This window comes from Manacus candei, unplaced genomic scaffold, assembly GCF_025592945.1.
Source record: "Manacus candei isolate 608988 ecotype Guabito, Panama unplaced genomic scaffold, ASM2559294v1 h1tg000014l, whole genome shotgun sequence".
NCBI lineage: Eukaryota > Metazoa > Chordata > Aves > Passeriformes > Pipridae > Manacus > Manacus candei.
In genome coordinates this window covers 38,665,313-38,685,764 of record NW_026138062.1, presented here as the reverse complement: position 1 = coordinate 38,685,764, position 20,452 = coordinate 38,665,313, and the positions used below count along the sequence as shown (strand labels likewise).

General features: G+C 41.9%; 2 protein-coding genes across 3 annotated transcripts in view; one reads left to right on the top strand and one right to left on the bottom strand.

Annotated features, from left to right (window-relative positions):
- The first annotated feature begins 840 nt into the window (after positions 1–840).
- LOC127467670 (vitelline membrane outer layer protein 1-like) overlaps positions 841–20,452 on the top strand; it is a 44,460-nt gene continuing 24,848 nt past the window's right edge. The window contains exons 1-2 of one of the 2 annotated variants that reach the window (XM_051779879.1): positions 841–946; positions 3,294–3,492. In XM_051779879.1, coding sequence (XP_051635839.1) covers positions 3,358–3,492 — 135 coding nt within the window. In that variant the 5' untranslated portion in view covers positions 841–946; positions 3,294–3,357. Of the gene's footprint in view, positions 947–3,293; positions 3,493–9,435; positions 9,483–20,452 lie in introns of those variants that run through there. The other variant, XR_007903243.1, reaches the window with a different exon arrangement.
- LOC127467725 (vitelline membrane outer layer protein 1-like) lies at positions 15,736–17,694 on the bottom strand (the record flags this gene model as incomplete). Its single annotated transcript, XM_051779980.1, has 3 exons — positions 15,736–16,021; positions 16,737–16,831; positions 17,476–17,694. Coding segments are annotated over 3 exons (600 nt in total), but the record flags the coding sequence as incomplete, so codon positions are not given.

Below are 20,452 nucleotides of genomic sequence, written 5' to 3'. Positions count from 1 at the left end.
TTCCCTCACCTCACCACACATGTTACAGCTACTATGTGATATTCTTGTTCTCCTCCTTGAGCCTAGCAATGTGTTTGACGAGAGTCTTCCAGAGAAGTATCCTGCTGATGCTGGCAGTCCTCAGGAAGTGGAGACCCTGCTCCTTCCCTGACTGCCTACTCTAGTAGCTACTCATGTCAAGTTCATGTCAACGCCTTATTTTTTCTTACTCAAATTTTCCATCTCCAGTGTCCAACCACTGGAACTCACTATACCTTTCTCTGACCTGAGCTATGAGCCATTCACTAACTGGTATTTTCTTCTTGTCAAGGTTTTCCAGGTCACAATCAAACAATGTTTCATTTTTATTTCCAGCAGTCTGAACATCCCAAAACCTTTGAAGCTCCCACATTTCAGCATTTCCTCTACATACATCCTTTTTCTTTGTCTTTTCTGTGTCTTCAGCAGCGCTTCTACATCCTTTATAAAGCCCAAGATAGGATGCAACATGCCCCTCTCCAAAAGTACCTTCAGTGACTAAAAGGAAAGCAGAATAACCTAGCTCACATCTGCTTCTAATCCTCTGAATCCTCTGAACCACTCAGAGATTCTCAGTATGGTCTCCCAATGCTGTGCATACAGATCAGTCCCGACTTATTTGTTACCCCTCTCTTGAGGCACACAGAAAATGCATTTTTCTCAAAGTGTCTCAGAGGGGGCTGACACTGTGTCACCATAATCCTTTCTCAAGCATCTACTTCCTAGGCTGCAGTCCCCTGTCCCGTGGATCTGGTGTGAAAACCTTGGCCCTACTCAGAGGAGAAGTACTCTAAAGCACCACCACCTCCCTTCATGATGAACCCTCCCTTCATGTTTCCTTCATGAACAACCCAAATGGTGATTTTATGAAAATCCTATCTGCTCCTGCAGCAACTCAGCAAAAGTTTTTCCTTGATGGGACCTTGTGGTAAGAATCCCAGGCCACCCCACCTGCTTGACAGCATCTACATGACATTGCCCACCATGTCCTCCCAAGCCTGCCCCAAGCACCCACAGCTATCCCAGCCACATGGGCTGACCACACTTTTGACCATGTGGCCAGCCTCAAAGGCCAGTACAGCACCAGGGAAAATGGCTTTTTCCTGGTCATATGCAAATTCTCCAGCTCTGAATGGCTGCCCAGCTCTTGCCACTGCTTGATATTGCACCAGCATCATCTGCAGATTTTCTGTTTTCAGTGGCTTTAGACTTGCTTTGAGAACACTGGTAAAACTATTGCTGCACACTGAGTGCTGTGCCAATCCATGGAGCATTTCAGTGGGTGCAGCCCACACCCTGATGGCTCCCCATTCCCTGCTGCCCCTCACAGCGTGCCGGTGAGCCAGTGTTTTTTCCATTTAATGCACACACTTTTCATGAACACTGTTTGACCTTCATGCTGCAGACGGGATACCACAGAGCTCTGAAATCACAGAATCGTAGAAAGGTTTGAGTTGGAAGGGACCTTAAAAATCATCTAGTTCCAAACCTCCTGCTGTGGACAGGGACACCTTCCACTAGACCAGGTTGCTCAGAGTTCCAGCCCACCTGGCCTTGAACACTTTCAGGGATTTGACATCCACAGCTTCTCTGGGCAACCTGTTCCAGTGGATCACCGACCTTCATAGTGAAGAATTTCTTCCTAATATCTAATCTAAACCTATCCTCTTTCAATTTAAAGCCATCACCCCTTGTCCTATCACTACATGCCCTTGTAGAAAGTCCCTCCCCAGCTTTCTTGCGAGATTTTGCCATATATGTGGAATTAACTTTTTTGAGCCAAATTTTTAATTTAAAACAAGATGAGCATAATTACTAAGACAAATTAAACAACGAGCTGTTAAAGGACACACATTCCTACATGCTATTACAATCTGTGGACAGGGTAATGGCTGATAAAACACCCACAGCTGAGGAGCAGAGCTATGAGACAGAGTATTACAGAATGTTTTGGTTGCTCCACATCTTCATGTCTGATATGGGGGCTATGCCATCTAACTGATGGCAGGGATTTTCCTATTGGCCTCAGTGTACAGGGAGGTCTGAGCAGCGTAGATGGCAGAAAAGATGAAGAGTAAAGGTGAAGAATGGCAGCCCTGTAGCAGGCAGCCCTGCAGCAGGACAGAAGAGAAGCCTCCTCTCAGGCTCTCAGGGAAGGAGTATGGTACCTCAGTCAGAGCTGTCTGGAAGAGCAGGAGGGGGCTCATGCATACTCATACACTCAGTGGAGACCAACAGCAGATACTGAGTTAATGCAGATCTCCCTCATTATTGTTTTTGGTTGAAATGGCAAGAAGAGAAGATGGATCTTCATTTAAGGTAGAAAGGGATGAGAAGTGTAGCATGGAAAAGGACAGTCTGCATACGAATGGCAGGTAAGTGACAGTGCGTTTTGCAGAGCTGAGTGTGAAGCATAGTCTATAAAATCCCTGCTTAGTGCTTATCAGGCCCCATCATGTCTAAATTATATATCTCCATACAATTTGCATTCCTTTGACCTTTTTGCTCCAGTTCTATGTTACAGGCCTACTTCACATTAGCATCCTTCTACAGAGACACTCAGTATTGGTAGGCAGACAGCAATAGCAGTCTGCAGTATGTCACCACTGATCAGAATCAGCTGCTGAATAGGATTGATGCTGATGTCCTGTTTGGTTTCACATTTCAAACTCTTTATTACGTCTTCTTCTTGTGACTGTACCTTAGTAGCACTGGAGCTTCTTGTCCGGGTGAACACAACATAACCCAAACCCCTCCATCACAAATAGAAATAAAAAGCTGTAGTTTGTTTTCACTTGATTCAATAAGCCCAAGTAAAACCCAAAAAGAAATAGGATCTAAAGATGCATATTTCCTGAGAAGAGTTACTAGATCATGCTCTCTGGCTTTTTAGTCTGGACAAAATTTTCCAGTCCTCTAAATACAGACCCTTGAAATTACCCTGAAGCTACCAGTGATATGAATTGTGTCTGTGGCAAACATTTAGGAGAAATTGTTGCAATAGTTCCCTAGGTATTGTTTAACTGGTGAGCCTGACAGGATAGCTGTTTGCAGGGATTATGCACCATGTGCATTGTCAGTGTCTGTCACATGGCTCGTGCTATCAGTTAAAACAAAACAAACCATTTCAACATAAGTCAGAGACTGTTTGCACACTGTGTTTGTACACCCTATTTCATGATCCCCTAGCCCCAGCCAGAAGCTCAACAGAGAGGAATCTCTCTCTGGGCTGGAAACTTAGATATTTCCTGTTTTTCTTCTGCCGATTTTAACAGCCAGTACTTGCACATTAACAAGACAACTCACAGGTCACAATGTGCTCTCTAGTCAGAGTCACTGATGACAAAGGAATCAGTGTGCAAGGAGACAGCTGTTGCCATCAGGGATCCAATGCACCTCTCCTCAAAATTCCACTGCATGGTGGTGAAGACAACAACCTGGCAGAGCCAACGCATCAGAGAGATCCTCCTGCAGGTAAGGCCAATTTTCAGGAGGTTTCTTCTCCTTCCCAGTAACAGCCTGCAGAAAACTTGGAAACGTTTTGCCTTTGCTGTACCTGGGTGAGTACAGATGTATCTTACAGCCCCAGTGCTCCACAGAGTGACTAATGGCTGGGCTGTTGCCTCAGTTGGCACACAGCAGTCATCTGGATGACCCAGGGCTTGGAGGGAGAGTAAAGAGAGTGCAGGGTGAGTGAGCACATGGATGGCATATCTCAACTCCAGTGATGAGTAAATAATTCCTTTCCTGTGAGTGCTTAAAAGCAGTACTTCTTTTGAAGATCACCTGGAGATGGTTCTCAGGGACTACGGGAGAAAAATGCTGTAGGAAAACTCTGATGAGTTTGACACAGTACTTTGTACCCTCACGGTTATTGATAAAATAGCTCTAGGAGTCTCCTTAATAGGTGTCCAGAAAAAGTATTCAGGTTTTAAAGCATTCCCAAACCAAGCCCTAACCCAAAGCTGGCTCTTGGCTCACAGGCATTCATCAGACAGGCACATGGTGCCAAATCAAAAGTTGTTCATAAAAGCAACACTCACTTCAAGCTGCAACATCATGGTAAATAATCATCTAGGCTGCTGATATGTAGCTCTGAACATCTCTTTCCCAAGATGCTGGACTCCTAGGGGTCTTTGTCCTTTAATCTAAGCAGAAATTGTACTTATTCGTGGTTGTCACTGCTACAAAGAAGGAAAATATACATTCTTAGTGCTCTGGAGATTCTTGATATGTTAGGTCCCCCCCAGTGCCTAGAGATTTTAAGGAAGCTGAAAAGTGCCACTGGCAGTGATGGGTCTGTTTTGATATCAGTCGTAGGGACAGTGATCTTCCTTTCTAAGGTGGATCAAGATTTTCCCTTGTTGTTCCACTCTTTTCACATCTGAAAATTCTGACCAGCACTCGTCACCAGATCTGCAGTGTCTGCAGTCCTATGTCTTGGGAAAGCTGGTGGCATCCCCTCACCTCCAAATGAAATTGTCATCCAGTTTTGGCCTTTTGGATCAACCAAAGGATGAAAACCAACTTGCAGCTTACTCTGATTAATAGCTTTTTCTTAGGAGGTAACTCTAAAATTTGGAAGGGATACAGTGGCATTTGCATGTCTCTGGTCTTTAGCAAGGATTTAACTACTGTTTATAGAACTTTACAATGCTTTTTCCTTTCTCTCACATTCTAGGAGGTGGCATGTACTTGCAGTGACACTAGAGAAGCACTTTCTTTCTGCTGAGCTCTTTGTTCCTTATTTAATTTGGATATATATCATATATGACAGTGACTCCTCTTATTTAATGTTCTCTAACAGAAACTGGGAGAAATGTTCATAAGAACATGTCTCAGAGAAACGCTTTTCATCAGACATCTCACAGAACCATTAAAATCCATGATTGTGGCCTGCATTTACCTGCATTCAGAGGCAATGCTGGCAGGCAGCACCATTCTAAACTGGTGCATCCCTCTCAGTACAACAGATAGTCTGGCACTCCATATCACTACCAGTTTGATGATGCTCCCACAGCATCAATGCAGTGTTGAAATCAAGGACACAGCCTCCAAGGCTAATGGGAACAAGACACTTATGTTGTTATATGAAATATACTCTGAAATTAAATTATGTCATTGCATTACTGTTCTTTATTCATCTCATGAAGCTTAGTCCTTCAAAGGACAATTATAATGCAGACTGAATATTACAAATACCTATGCAAAAATACCCCAGGTTCTCCTTGGGAAGAAGTTAAACTATAATAACCTGTTCACTCCTGTTTTTCCTTCAGCTTTTATGCCATCATTTCTTCCACTGATTTGTTGGACACCATCAAAGACATTGTCTCACTACCCCCCATTGCCTGTTCATGTTTTTTCTCTATTGACTCTAGGCTATTTGAGGTCAGGATGGTTTCTCACAGTGGGAATACATATAACATACATAACAGCGCTACCTGCAGGTTCCTTACGATATCTGCAGTTCAAAGAGATGTATCCGGGTTAGCTTCTTTTTAGGAAAGTTCAAAGGAGCAAAGTCACAGATGCAGAAAGCTTATTGGAAGTGATAAACATCACTTCAGAAGCTCACACTGTCTCAGATGCACTTCCCCTCAGCCCACCTCCAAAGCTGGGCAAACACTTGGCTCCCCAGCCACTGTCAAGCAGGTGTATTGACTGCTTGAATATTTTGATGTGTCAACAGCTAGTTAGGCTAAAGCAGACTCAAGCTCACCTAGAGTGCTGCAGGATTAATTTCACCTAACCATAGCCACATGCAACTGAATAGACTAAATTAGACTAGACTAGACTAGACTAGAATAGTTCAATTTGAAGTGACCTACAATGATCATCTACTCCAACTGCAGATGATGCCCAGTCAAAGCCAGGTGTCTAGGTTTCCCTCTCCTTCATTGAGACACTGTTGTCTCCATGCAATGGTTCAGTCCCACTAGTCTAGACAGTGTTTCCTTTGTCTACAGGCAGAGCCTAAACTAGTCCCCTGGCTTTCAAGCTCATAGATGCTTCTCAATCTGTTTTAGCTTCAAGACAATATTTGTGTCCCCTCTCAAGCCCAGGTAACTTCCCTGATGATTGTTGCAGCAACTCAAAGCTGCAGCTCAGCCCTCCTGATGGGCTGGGTGTCATTCCCAGGATGACAGAGGACAGCTCACCCCTCTCCTCCTCTCCCATGCAGGAGCACATAAGGGACAGACCTACTTCCCCCCCCCCCCCCCCTTCTGCCTCGAGGAAAGCATGCAGGAGAGTCAGAGAACTGGGGAGGGATTTTCCCTCATGGAAGCAGAGAGTCCCCAGAGCAGCTGCCATTCCTTGGGTCTCCACCAGCCAATCTGGCTTCAGCCCAGCTGGGAAGGCATCGAGTTCACTCACAGGGATGTAATGAGAGCTGACTGTGCCATGCTCCCACATGAAGTGGAGCTTATGTGGAGTCTGGGAGATTTGTGTCCAGCTCTTGATACTCACCTGACTCTTTGCTGTGGACTAGACCATCTGTTTTGTAGAAGGGACTGCATGCACAGTAAGAACTCCGTGTCTGGAGAGCTGCAACCAAGCCATTATTTCCCATCAACACCCACTGGTCATTCACGGCCAGTAGCTAATCAGCTCCTCAGAAGATTTTTCTCTCTCTCACTGAAATGTATCACCTTAATCCAAGCTGAAAGAACTGCATTTTCCCCTTTAAAGAGAGAATGAACAGGGTTAGGTCATTGATAAATCTCAGATTTATTCCTATAACAGAACCAGAAGACAAGGACGTTGTCACTGATGGACTATAGATTACATATTCACTCAGGTATATTCCACCGGAGGGCACTGCTGTTCAGATATCTGTCATTCACAATAAATAATTTTAGCAAGCAAATTTAGCCCCAATCTAATAAAGCACTTGCTTCTGTTTAATTTTAAGTGACAGAACTATCCGTGCACCTACATTAAGCCTATTTTCAACTGCTTAACTGAATTGCAGCAGCATTGTATATTTAAACTTCCCAAAAAAAAAGAACTTCATACAGTGTTGATTAGATGACTCATTGTAGTTTCATCTGGATTTTGTTTCAGCTTGCTCTGCTCACATTCCTGAACAGAGTAAACAGTAGGCAAGGTTAAACACAGACCTGAAAGACATCATCCTCCTAAAATTATAGTGTAGTTAACATTGAAAAAAACCTCCAAGGTCATCAAGTCCAACCTTTGACAAAACACCACCGCGCCATCTAAACCACAGCACTAAGTGCTATGTCCAGTTGTTTCTTGAACACCTCCAGGGCTGTTGATTTCACCACCTCCCTGAGCAGCCCTTTCCATTGCCTAACAACCCCTTCAGTGAAAAAATTCTCACTGATGTCCAACTAAACCTCCCCTGGTGCAGATTGAGGTCATTTCCTCCTGTCCTGTCCCTTGTTGCCTGGGAAAAAAGACTGATCCTCACCTGGCTACAACCTCATTTCAGGTAGTTGTAGAGACAGATAAGGTCCTCCCTGAGCCTCGTTTTCTCCAGGCTAAACAACCCCAGCTCCCTCAGATACTACTCCTCTGATTTGTGCTCCAGACCCGTCCCAGCTCCATTGCCCTTCTCTGGACACACTCCGGCACCTCAATGTCTTTCTGGTAGTGAGGAGCCCAAAACTGAATGCAGGATTTGAGGTGTGGTCTCACCAGTGGCGAGTACAGGGGGATGATCTCTGCCCTGGTCCTGGTGGCCACACTATTTTTTATACCGACCAGGATTCTTGGCCACCTGGACACACTGCCGGCTCATGTTCAGCACATTCCTTGGTTTGAAAGCATAAACCCAGAGAGATGATATTTCCTCAGCACCAACACAACATCTTGACCACTGGATGACATATCAGACATCACGCTGCACAGCCTGATCTGTTTTCTAAAATCCCTTATTCTTATAGACAGTACTTAGATTTTATTTTTTTTTCCAGTATTTTATGCTGTAGACTTTCCTTATTTTTAAACCAGGTTTTACCCATAGGATAGGAATTGCCTGAGTAAGGAAAGTTGCTGCATGCTTCTTGCTACAGGCAGCATCAAGCCCAACATGTCTTGGCCTTGCATATTTGTAGACCATCTGTGGAAACTCTGTTGGTCATGAACTCTGCATTTGAAGCCTCGTGACAGATTAGTTACTGAACATACAGTGACTCAATAAAAAACATAGAGAACTACAAGGAGAACGGGAAGGCTTCATGGTAAATGGCTCAGGATCTCAATGTTCACTCAAACTGCCTTGTTAAAGCATCCAACAAATCTTACCCTAAATATTAATTCCAATGTGTTTAGTGGATTTGTGCTCTAATGGTGAGAAAAAAATGATTCTGTGTGCTGTATTAGCAATGTCAGGAAAAATTATAAAGGGAATTTCTTTAACTTTGTAGTGTCATAAAGCAGGAGACAGTAAAACTAACTGGGGAGACAGAGAGGTAGCAAAAAGTCTATAGAGGACCTCTCTAAGTATCACAGAGATTAAAAATTAATTGGGGAGTACAAAGTTAATAAAAAACTTGAACAGTTTTGGTTTCCTTTTGTCTGTTCAGTTGACATAAAACCAACACAACTGAGCACTGAAAGAGCAAAACATACAGCCCACAAACAGCCCCAAAACTCTTTCATATTATCCAAGTCTATAACACTAAAAAAAAAAATAGAAAAAAGGAAAAAAGATAAAGACAGAAAAAGAAGGAGAAAGAGAAAAAAAAGTAAAGATGACTGGGAAAACTCACCCAAGGAGCCAAGTAGGAGCTAACAGTCAGGGCCCAGATATCAAGCTTATTTCCTCCCTTTCCTTTAGTTGAAAGCATTAAAATGCCTATAAAATATTAAAGAATTAGTACAGATCATTCCCATCTTTGTTATAAAAAACTATCAAGAAGTATTTTCAGCCATGACCTAGAAAAGTGAATGGGTTCCTAAACTGCTAAGAGAAATGGGGTGAAATTACCCAAGAGAATACTGTAAACGGGCTGTTAGGGGAAATTCTTCTGCCTAGAAAATCTCTGTGACATGCTGGTAGTCCCAGCCATTAAGAGGAACATTTAAAATTCGACACAAAGAACACTAGAAAATGCACAACGGGAAACACTACAGGCCTGGGGGAAGAGATCATCAGCATAATTGTTGTTTCTATTCCCATGAGTTTTGCCAACATGCTTTGGGAAGGCAATTAAGGTCTTTCCCATCTATAACTCACACAGTTCTGTAAGGTTGTACTAGAACTTTTTAAAACTTAACTTTCAGTGAAATGGGATTCCAGAAAATGTCTGAATGTTGCAGGGCAATTCTGCCATGTGCTATTTAAACTTATTTTACCCCATGTGAGTAATTTGGCTGGGTGACAACTGTGGCATTCTTTTTGTCAGCACAGAAAAATTATTTGACTATTCACTGTGTATTTTCCAGGTCTGTGAAAGCCTTTGGGATTATGCTGGAGAAAATATTTAGTTATGTTTCTATGGAAACCATAACACTTACATAAAAGCCTGTTTAACAAGCAAGAGTGTGACACTGTATCTCATTCAAGGTGAGCCACCTCTGAGATAACTCATTGATAAACTTCCAACAGGGTTTTAAAGTCTGGGAGGACACCAGTGGATTTCTTACACCTCTAATAAGAGTGAGACTCAGCAGGTTCTGCTGGATAACTACTTAGCAGGGTAGCCTGGGTGTTATAATCTCACGTGGAAAGTTACAGTCATTTGGCTAGACTTGAAAGGAAATTTTTCATCAGGTAGATTATACAGTAATGATTCCTAAGTTTTTGTTTTTCTAACTTATCCCCTACTTTATACATTTGTGACTTCACTGACTCCAGTGTGACCCAGAGGATAAACTTTTTTTATGTTTTTTTCCATAAAACAGTGAAGTGTTCCAAAGTGTTTACTTGCAAACACCTAGAATAGAAGTTATATTTTTTTCACTTAGTTACTACTTTATCTGAGATGGAAGTCTCCTTTAAAATTAAAGGAGCTTTGTCCCCTTAACACTGCTTCACACTTTTTTGTTGCAAAGAAGCACAAACACTGTAGCTAGAAGGAGTCAGAATTTATTTTTTTATTTTCTCCTCAGAAAAGATGTTCAAATAAACTTTTAGAATCTATTTCAGGTTTTCCCTTTGACAGCCATTCTAACCATGTTGAGGATGCTATGGCAATAAACCAGAAATAATAAAGCTGGTCTTATTTGATAAGTGACAAAAGCTGAGATGGAAAGTTGTTTTCTAAATTACTTCTAGTTACTTCAATATAAAAATTCCACTGACATGAAAAAAAATTGCTGGAGCAGGGATTGAAGGGCATTCTAGGCACAACATTGGATTGGGGGATTGATTTTTTTAATCTGCTCCTACTGTTGAAAAAGTGCAATGGGTTAAATTATTTTTGATTGCATAGAGATACAATGTTTTTCAGGGTATGAGTGGCCCTTTCTGGATTTAAACGAAGCCAGTCATGTACATTTTTGTCCATGAACTTCTAAGTCATTCACAAACCGCTGTAGAATCCTCCCCCTGAAAAAGAGAGCAGCAGCAACACAAAGGGACTATCTCAGATCTGTTGGGGGCCTGATCCTGAAAAGACTCAAGCAGTAACCTGATTTCTCGTGCTGTCATGGTACCTCTGAAAACATCCTTTTCCACAGACTGAGTTAATAAACTCATGCGTGTGTTCTTGCAGTACCTTCACTTTTTTCTTTGCTACACAGGCACTGAAGATGCCATTGATGTCCATTTTGACAGTTTATGTTCATTAAGAAGTGCACCAAACTACCACTACCCCACCACTGCTGTTGAAGCAGTTTTGAGTGATCAAAAAGGAATAGTTGTTACTCTTGGCTGGAGAGGCCCAGTTGCTGGTGCAGTCAAATGTCACCCAGCTACGTGACCTGTTGCAGAAGACATCAAGATATACAGAGTCAGTCTGTGTTTTAAGGGTTTATGAGAGGTGACTGACGTCTTCCAAGTTTTGCTCTGGTAGGATATGGAAAGCTAAGGAAACATGCACCAAAACCAAAATTCCCTAGGAAGGATTCCAAGAGAAATATGATTTCTATACATGTGGTGTTGCCACCTTTCTACTAATTGTGCTTCTGAATTGCCCAACAGCCCATTCATTTCCCCCAGCTTTCACTGAGACTAGGAGGTAGTTTCTACCTCATTCCTGCTAGGACAACAGTTTCCAGCATTATTTGCAGGAGCTTGGATTGCCTTGGGTAAGCTCCCTTTCTACAGAGAAGAAGACAAAGCAGGCAGGTACAAACCGTGCAACAACTTCTCATACAAAATGTTAGTATTCAAACACAATACCATAGATATTCAGTCCTGTGGGACAAAGGCATGTCCACAGGTTCAGTGTTTGTGAGGGAGAATGGAAGCTAGAATTTAATTCTTCATTAATCACCACTCTCAAGCCCTGCTGTTTTTCTGTTCATGACCCATAGGTTAATGTTCTCTGCTGCTCACGTTCTGTACAAGATTTCTAAATAATTAGACTCAGAAAATTCTAGAATGGATGTTTTCAGTTGTTTCCTCACTGGCAATCACACTAGTTAATTAGGGCTGGCTTTATGGGGTTGCAACACTTGCTAACTATGACATTGAGCATGAGCTGCGTGGTGCAAATCTTCTTCATATATAGCATTAAAAATTGCATGTAGCTAAGGCATCTTCAGATGTTTTCTCTACATCTCGCAAAAACTAATATCTTAAGCTTCAGAACACCTGTGATGGATGGGATATCTATTTTCCTTGCAACAGGAACAATGCAGCCATAAAGGCTAAGATTTCTAAGGTCAGCTTTCTAGAAGCAGACTCAAAGTTAGGTTCACTGGAGCACCACTAACAGCATGTCTGTTCTGGGTCTGATTCAGGCTTATTCAATAGGATTGGCTTTGAAAAAATCACTTTGGAAAGCTCCAGACTTGCTGCTTCTGCCAGCCTCCCTGGGAGCTGTGCCACATATGCATAGGTTGGTGGAAAACTCCTCTTTGCCTTCCCCAAGCCTACTCATACGTCAGATCCAAAATTGCCACATTAACAGTAGATTCAGGGATAATTCTTGCTTGGTCCTTGGTCTTGGCACTAGTCCCATTAATATTACACAGGAGTTGTATGTTTGTTTCTTTGGCAACATGTTCCCGACTCCTAGATGTGCCAGAGACACACAGTGGCTTTTTGAAGTGATGAAGATGTAGCTACTCACAGATTCCAGTTACAGCACACTTTGGTAATGTTTTTATACCTTTATTTCTGTTGAAAAATTCTGATTCCTCCACTCTGAATGAAACAAGTGGCTGACACCTGCTTTCAGGTCCCACTCCATCTTTTCTGTGTATGACTCCTGTTTTGTGAGTGGACTATTCAGTAGAGACCAATCTGGAAATTTTTCATCTATATTCAGATCACAAAAACATACCCATTTGATTTTGAAGTTGCCGATTAGTACAGAAGAAAGTACGTTAAGAGGAGGTGGTATTCTGTCTTCCAAACATTTCTTGCAACAGTTCTTATTTGGAGTGTCCATTCACGCACTGGTAGGAAGCTACGTTACACCTGGTACTACACAGAAGCATAACAGCTCAGTTTTGCTGGTGCTGTGAATAATTCTTTGCAAGTGAAACCTCAAAATTTAACTGAGTCAATCATTTGCAGAGAAGTATCAGATGTTCAGAGTCTTCCAGCCTGGCCTACCCTCTGGAGAAGAAATGTGCAATACGAAGTTCAAGTTTTTCAATTGTCTACATATACACACACATATACACACATAAGAAAACAGGCACTGCTTCTTGAGCAAATCACTCAAAAAGAAAATAATTCCTTCTTTTAAGCACTTTAGCGCAGTGGTAATGATCATTCCAAGAATTAGCTCCACCTGGAGAACTGAGAAACTAACAGACTTCTTTTCCCACACGTAACTGGCTCCACACACAACTTGGATTCACACAGCATATCTTTCCAAGAGATACAACTTACTCACACAGTGAGGAAAAAAAGCACTTGAAATGTCATGTTACCACATTTGCTGGTGACATGATCATAGAGTATCGTAGTATAAAATAATTGATGAGTTTTGTCCTACATATTCTGGAGGAAGGTGATCAGTAGTTGGCCCTCCAAGACTTCTGTGGAGTGCATGCAGCTACTGCCTGAGCAAAGGGATTCCCCAGGTTTTGGAAGATAATGCAGATAATCCAGATAATCATGTCACCATGATTCCTGTTCACTTTCATCAAATGAAGCCTATTTTGTTTACATCGGTACAGCTATTTTTTTCTATGCCCTCAAATATCATCTCACTAATTATACTGGATGTCAGTTTGCAAGATTAAATTATTCCTATTTCATAAGAAAACGGAAGCCAAGCAACTAGATTCAAATTAAGATATCTCCATGTGTAAGGTTTGAAAAGAGTCATTTTGGAAAGTAAGTTTCTGTGTGGTCACTGTTAACCCCAGCTAACTCCGATAGCATCAGAATTTAGATTTAATTTAGTTTAGTTCAACTTGTTAGAAGAAGATTCCAACTTTTTTCTTTTATTTTGTTGGGCGGGGTGTTTTGGTGTTGTTGGGTTTTTTGTTGGGATTTTGTTTTTTGTGGTTTGGGGTTTTTTTGTTGTTGGTTTTTTTTCTTGCAACTAAATGCTAGAGCTGAGGGATTTGAGGGATTTCTATGTTAACAGACAGCTGGATATATGACAAATAAGAGTTTTTTCAGAAACTTCTAAGTTGAGATGGAAGTTACAAAATGCTCCCTTGAAGTTAATAATCCCTTGTATTTCAAGTGCTGACTATGTTGTTTTTTCGAAACAAGCTTTTCTTTGATAAAGCAGTTGCACACTTAAAGTGTCTGCAGTCAAGAGGAGGACAGAAAGCAGTTAAAGGCTCACTTAGAAATATCAAATTATAGAAAACCAACTTAAAATGTTAAGAAATAAATCAGATCCTGAGATGAAACAAATCAGACCTGTGGAAAGTTGCAGCAGAAGGTCTGACTGGAAAATTTCGTATTAATTTCTTTAAAATAAAATCATTCAAATCCAGAAATCTTTCTAAGATATCTTCTTGCACTACCGAGGCTTTGGTAAGTGCTTCACTTGAAGTAACTTTGGATAATGTCATTAGAGATGCATCAGTTTATCCCAGTTGTGCCTCAGGAGGCAAAAGACAGGAAGCAATACCCTGTGCAGTACAGACAGAGCCAAGAGAAATGTTTTATTCTCCACTTGGTTGCAGCAGGTGCAATCAGTCCTGAGTTCCATATGGTTGGCTTCTCCACTCATCACCCACCACTAAGAAAATTCCTGTGAGGTCAGAATGGGGACTGGAAGGCAAAATGACACAAGCATTATGAGAAATTACTGTGTGCTCCAAGGGCCAGCACTAGACAACATTACCAAGCACCAAACATCCAGTGATTGCTGTTGGCTTTGCCAATAAAATTCCTACTCATCACTTCCCTGATGCAGAGAAACCTTTTATTGCAGCAAGAATTAGCTATGGATCATTGCCACCAGAGACAGTACGCAGGATAGAGAGAGCAGTGATCTACTCAAAAGCAAACCCCTGACATTTCTATCAAAACTCTTTTAACCAAAGTATTTATCAAATTTGTTCTTGCTTTGCCTGTTGTATAGTATTTCTCGTAAAAGAAAATATAGTTATTATTTGAGTACTTTTTGAGGTAAACGATGGGAAGAAATATTTACATGGATGAAGAGACAGAGTGGTGATGGTTGCTATGTATGAGCTGAGGAGAGAGAGGATGTGAACTGGCAGAAGGAACATCCATCATCTCTGTACTGTTCCATGTGGCTAAGACATCAATGCACAGTAGTGATCTCCAGGCATGATTTTTCCCCAGATGAAGAGTACATTTTTTTACATCTAGCACATCAGGACAAGATAATAATTTCCAGCTTACCCAGTAAATTGGAGCATAAATAAAATGGATTAATGACATAGAGTTTATTTTTGATTTGGATTCTCCCCATTCTATTTAGAGCATGACGCCCAGAGGCAACAAACAAAAAAACGCAAGTCCCATGAAAATGGTTTACTCTAACAGCTAGGTGGGCCAGCAGAGCACACTCCCTTTGGGGAGATACAGCCCACCTAGATGATACAGTACCACACTTAGATGAATGCACAGTGTAAACACACTTTCTAGCTGAAAGTGTTTCCGAAGGCAGGAACTCAGGTATGAGCTAACAGATTGCTTGTAAAAAAATGTACAAATTTTGAGACAATTAAAGCTCAGAGTGGGCAATGACAGCAAATGGTTGATGCTTCTCATAAGCCCACTAAAAATTGTGTTTTGACCCATTTAGCTCTCACTGGTCATTTTCACTTTGGTCAAATGGGCAAAGCAAACCTCAAAAAAATTTGCCAGTCAGAAAAAAAAAGAAGTTAAGAAATCTGTCAGCTCTGAGCAATTGTCAGAGATTGGGCATTTTCACAGCAACATACCAGCAGTACATGATGCAATGATTCTTGTGAACACAATATACTTTTGTAACTATGAACAGCCATGCTAATATAGCAGTAGCTGTAAAACACATCATTATCTAAGACATGGGCCAGTATGGCAAGATGCAAGCAGTCAAAACATCACAGACATGTCCCAGTAGGAAGCTAGAGCAAAGCTTTACTGATAATTCATTTGCTGTGGGATATGCAATGTGTAGGCAGTGATGAACATGGAGTAAGTGCTCATTTACAGCAGAAGAACTTCACATTGTTGAGTGCTGTGTCATCCTTAAGCCCCTGTGGTGGCTCTACCTTGGTCTGGAGACCGCATATCTTGCAGTTTGTGCTCCATGGGCCAAAGCTTCCCCATGACAGTCCATCACCTACTAGCACAGTTTCATCTGAGCATCTGAACTGAATGTTGTTGGCTGCTGTGTCATCACCTCCTCCTTGGGATTTCTCTGTTCTCAGCGAAAAGGAGGTCAAGTAGCCTCCAGGGCAAACTTGGAAGATGGTCCAGGTACCCCACCTGACAAAAAGCAAATGGAAGAATGTCTGGGCTCTGCAAACTGCTGAAAAGGGCTCCTTCTCCTTGCCATGCTACTCTGAAGCTTAACAATTCCTTGCTCACAGCCATGACCAGCTCAGCATCCTGTTGCAGTTTGGGGTCTTTATTTTCTCCTTTTTTTTTCCTTGTCTTCCAAGGGTGTATTTTTTCTTCATTGATATCTCATCAGAAAAACACGGGGATAGTTACAGTTCTGGTGGAAACTTCAAGGGCAGCCTGAGCACATGTTGTATGATTCATCCCTGACACATGTAACAAGTACACACCAGACACCAGGGAGGGCAGACACTCTGCTGTCCAGAGGTGCAGTACTGTTCCTTGCAGCAGGGCCACCTAAGCAGTTTCAAAATGTGTGGTTAGAAACCCCTTTTCTCATATTTGCCCCATACATTGCAGATTTCCAAAGAAATACTCTATGCCTGGGACCATATTTAAGGTGTTTACAGTGCTCTGCAGAAATTTCAAGAGCAAACAAAAAGCAGTAATGTGAGGTAACTGTGTTTAATTACCATAAAAATTAATGAACACAAGCCCCAACCACCTGTTTTAATTCACTATGTTACAGCACTGTACATACAAAGCAAGTCAGAGACGAGACTCCTGTAAATGGTAACACCCATGGGTGTTTGGTGAGCTGGTACATGACAAACAGGAGAGAAAACACAGTGTTACTTACTCCCCCACCAAGGACTCAGTTATTGAATCATCTTGACAATGCAGGCGTATGCCATTCAGAGCGGTGTCATCTCTTCCAAACTGGGCAGGTTCCACCTGCAATAGAAGTCACACAGAGGCAGAGGTAAAGGTAAGAGGGAGAAGAGCCAGGAAAAGTCCTTGATATGCCTGTCATAAACAGTCCCCACTCCTTTCTGTAATGAGAAAGAGAAAATGTTTTGGGAAGCACATGGAAAAGATGCCTGTTACTGGAAACCTATACAACCCTTGTAACATGCTCTTTGTGCTTTCTATTTCTGACCCAACGGGTAAGGCAGAGTCTCAGAGCTCCAGGAGAGACACTGGTGGAGGATGACTCTTTCCCTGAATCCAGCAGCAGATTTTAGCACTGACGTGACTTCTCTCAGCAACATCCGCCACATGCAGACTATGCAACTGCCAGCACACCTCTATCCTATCTGACAGCAAAAGAATTCTGGCAGTAGCTCTGTTTTTGCTGTATCTAATGGGAGAACTCTTGGCCTAAGAAGAAAAAAAAAATTGTATTTTTCCTTTCTGGTGTACCTACAGTGGCAATATGTTCCAGAAGACTCATAGTTTTATGTACATATTACCATACTCAAGAAAAAGAAAAACTCTGCAGAAAGTCCTTAGACTCTGGAGAAGACTGTACTGGGAGCTGGAGAGCTTTAGACCAGGGTGGAGGAACAGGAGATGGTAGGAAACTGAGAGAATTTTACCTTCAGTGCAAATCCATTGGCATAGCTGTAGCGGCAAAACTGCCGACTGCCCCACTTGCCCCAGTGGCCTCCATTGGGCACGGCAAGCACAGAGGTGTATTCACGCTCCCCTGTGCCTGGGGTGCAGAGGAGGAGCAGGGTGAATGTAGCTGGCGTAGGGAACTTCATGTCTTGTGCTCTGCATCTGCTGAAGGAGAGCTGGTATATGGACAGGGGAATTTATACCCTGCCAAGGCAGCTTGCTTTTCCCCACCAGTCCATTGACAAACACCATGGGAACAGTTACTACCCAGGCAGTGACACAGCACTTGCTGACCTGCTCACAGTGCCCATGAGGAGCTCCTCTGGGAGTTCAACAGCCAACAAGCAGCAGATGCTGTGACCATAGGGGTATCCACCATCACTGAAGGGCTATAAGAATATCTATGTGCTCCTTGCTGTGATTGTGGTACAAGCTTAATATCGATTTCTGCTGCTGGCTATGCAGATATTTGGCCATGGGAATGTTTGCCTTCTGAGAGTAACTGTCATAATCATTTTACCTATTGCTGGATGTCTGGAAAGGTGGGTCAAACTACATAAAGAAACATAAAGGACCTGATCTGAAACAAAGGATAAGTAAACTCAAGCCTTGTGTTTCCCAGTACCTTCTGTTGAACAGGATTCCTGGTGAGCTCAACAAATGTGTCAGTAATTTATAGTTTACATGTCCTTTTTTTTTCAGCTGTCATTTTAGCTCAACAAAAAACAGTATGCTTTGCTTTGCAACAAGCTTAACCGAAGTCAGACATGCTGGGATGCCCACAGTGATTCTGCCATTGGGAGGCATAGAAGGCAGGTTTTCCAGAAAGGTGATACTGAACCTCAGGGCACGATCTTAGAGGAAGTCACAACAAAAGGAGAGGTGAATTTGGACCACTGGAGTTGAGACTCTCTTAACATAGAGTTAACCAATGCTCCCCAGGGCCTTTGGTCAGACTTGCAGCATCTGACAGAAACTGTTTCTCTATTCAATAGGCAAAGAGGAAAATATATTTTAGAAAAGTATCTTGAGCCTCAGAATTTTATAGCAAGGAGTAGTGCCAAACTTGGAACTATCAGAAGGTAAAGAATTTCCCTCTTTTAACTTTCTCTTCCAACATTTGCTCTGCTCCCTCTGTTTCTTAACCATTAAGAGGTGATGATGCTTTTCCCACCCTTGACTTCCTTATTCTTGTCAGTGCTTTGTATAGGTATGTACAACATCCGCAAATTGAGATGATGGGAAGTTGAATGAGCCTTTGGTGGATGGCACCAAAAGAGCACAACATGTGATGGAAGCACAGCCTTCTTTCCTTTTTAAACCAGAAGTTTAATTTTACTTTTCCCAAGGGGTGTCAAAATCCAGAGGAGACGTTTTCCCTCACAAGGACTGTGCAATCACATCTGTCAAACCAGGTGTGTTTGCTCAGACAGGGTCACAGTACGGTAGCCAGGGACACTTAGACCTGCCCTTGGTTGCACGTGAATGAAAAGGAGCAGGAGTCAGAAAAAAAAAGTCTGGGACCTGGTTAAGACTGCAAAAGAAGATCCCCACATTAATTTCTCCTTTGCTAGCCCAAACAGTCACCCTTGGCCACTTCACCTCTGGTAGCAATGATATAGATGTGCAGCCTGGCAGGATCCACCTCCCCTCAGACTCTGTTCAAGTCATGAGATTCCTGTCTTTTCCCAGCCCCAGAGGTAGGATCCCAAAACACAGTGAGCCCACAGTGTACAGGGGAGGTGGATGAGGCCACTTTCAGGGATTTGGCCCTAAGTGACTCTCATGCACACTTCAGAGGCCCATAAGAAAACTCAAGCCTAGGACAAGAACTGTCACTCTTGGACTTGGGAAGTATCATTTTTTGTATTTGTAACAAAACAACCTGGTGACCTGGGGTGCCAAAAGTGAGCTGCCTTGGATTTGATTTCACACTACATGGCTTAGATATAGCACTTAATAAGTACAAAGCAGACCAGATATTGATTTTTGCTACCATGTAATTATGCCAATTTTGCTTGGATGCCTCAACAAGTTTCCTAAGATCAGCTTACGTAAACTATCAAAATCAAAAAAACTCTACAATGGTAAGATCCTGATCTCTTACTGACACATGCCCTGCTTTCTCACTCCCTCTCCTGTATTTTAATATCCTTGAAAATGTCAGAATATTTTTAAAGAAAACAGGAAAAGTGATGAATTTGATTAATAAAACATGACTATAGAAAAATGATGATGATACAGAGTGTTTCATCCCTTCATTATTCATCCAGTTTAATACAATTATTTTTGCAGGCAGAGGAGAATAAAAATTATGCCACTGCTTTTCAGCTTTTATATAAACCTCTAAATTTTTTAATAATAAGGTAAATATAATACTAAGCAGTGTATTGACTTTATAAAATTATTATTTTGATGCTACAACACATTTACAATCTATATGGAACATGGAAAATAAATTTATGTCTATAATACATAAAAACATATACTATACACAATTAGCTTATTTTATGATGTTATTAAAAAAAATTACATTAGAAGCTTTTGAAAAATTATTAATTTCTTATTTTTACCCTTGAAAATACCACACCTAGGAATGCAAGCTTCATTTGGCACTGTTGTGTGTTGTCTTTCTCATATTCTCAGTTTCTTGTATTCATGTATACCTTCTGCTTCCCAAAGCAGTGATCGTTTGAGACATTGGACTGCCCGACCATTTCTTATAGCTTTGGGAAAGCATGGAATAGACTGTGAAGATGTGCAAGACCACACCTACTTCGATTTTCTCACTCCCTTTTCAGTCTTCATGGTTCAGCTCTCCATTCATTGCCCATGTACCTCCACCTTGCTCCTGGTGGTCTGTCAGGAGCTGTGCATGTGGAAATCCTGATTATTTCAGCACGGTTCTCTTTGTCTGTGTTCAGAAGAAGGTCATGTACTACGGCAATTTCTGGT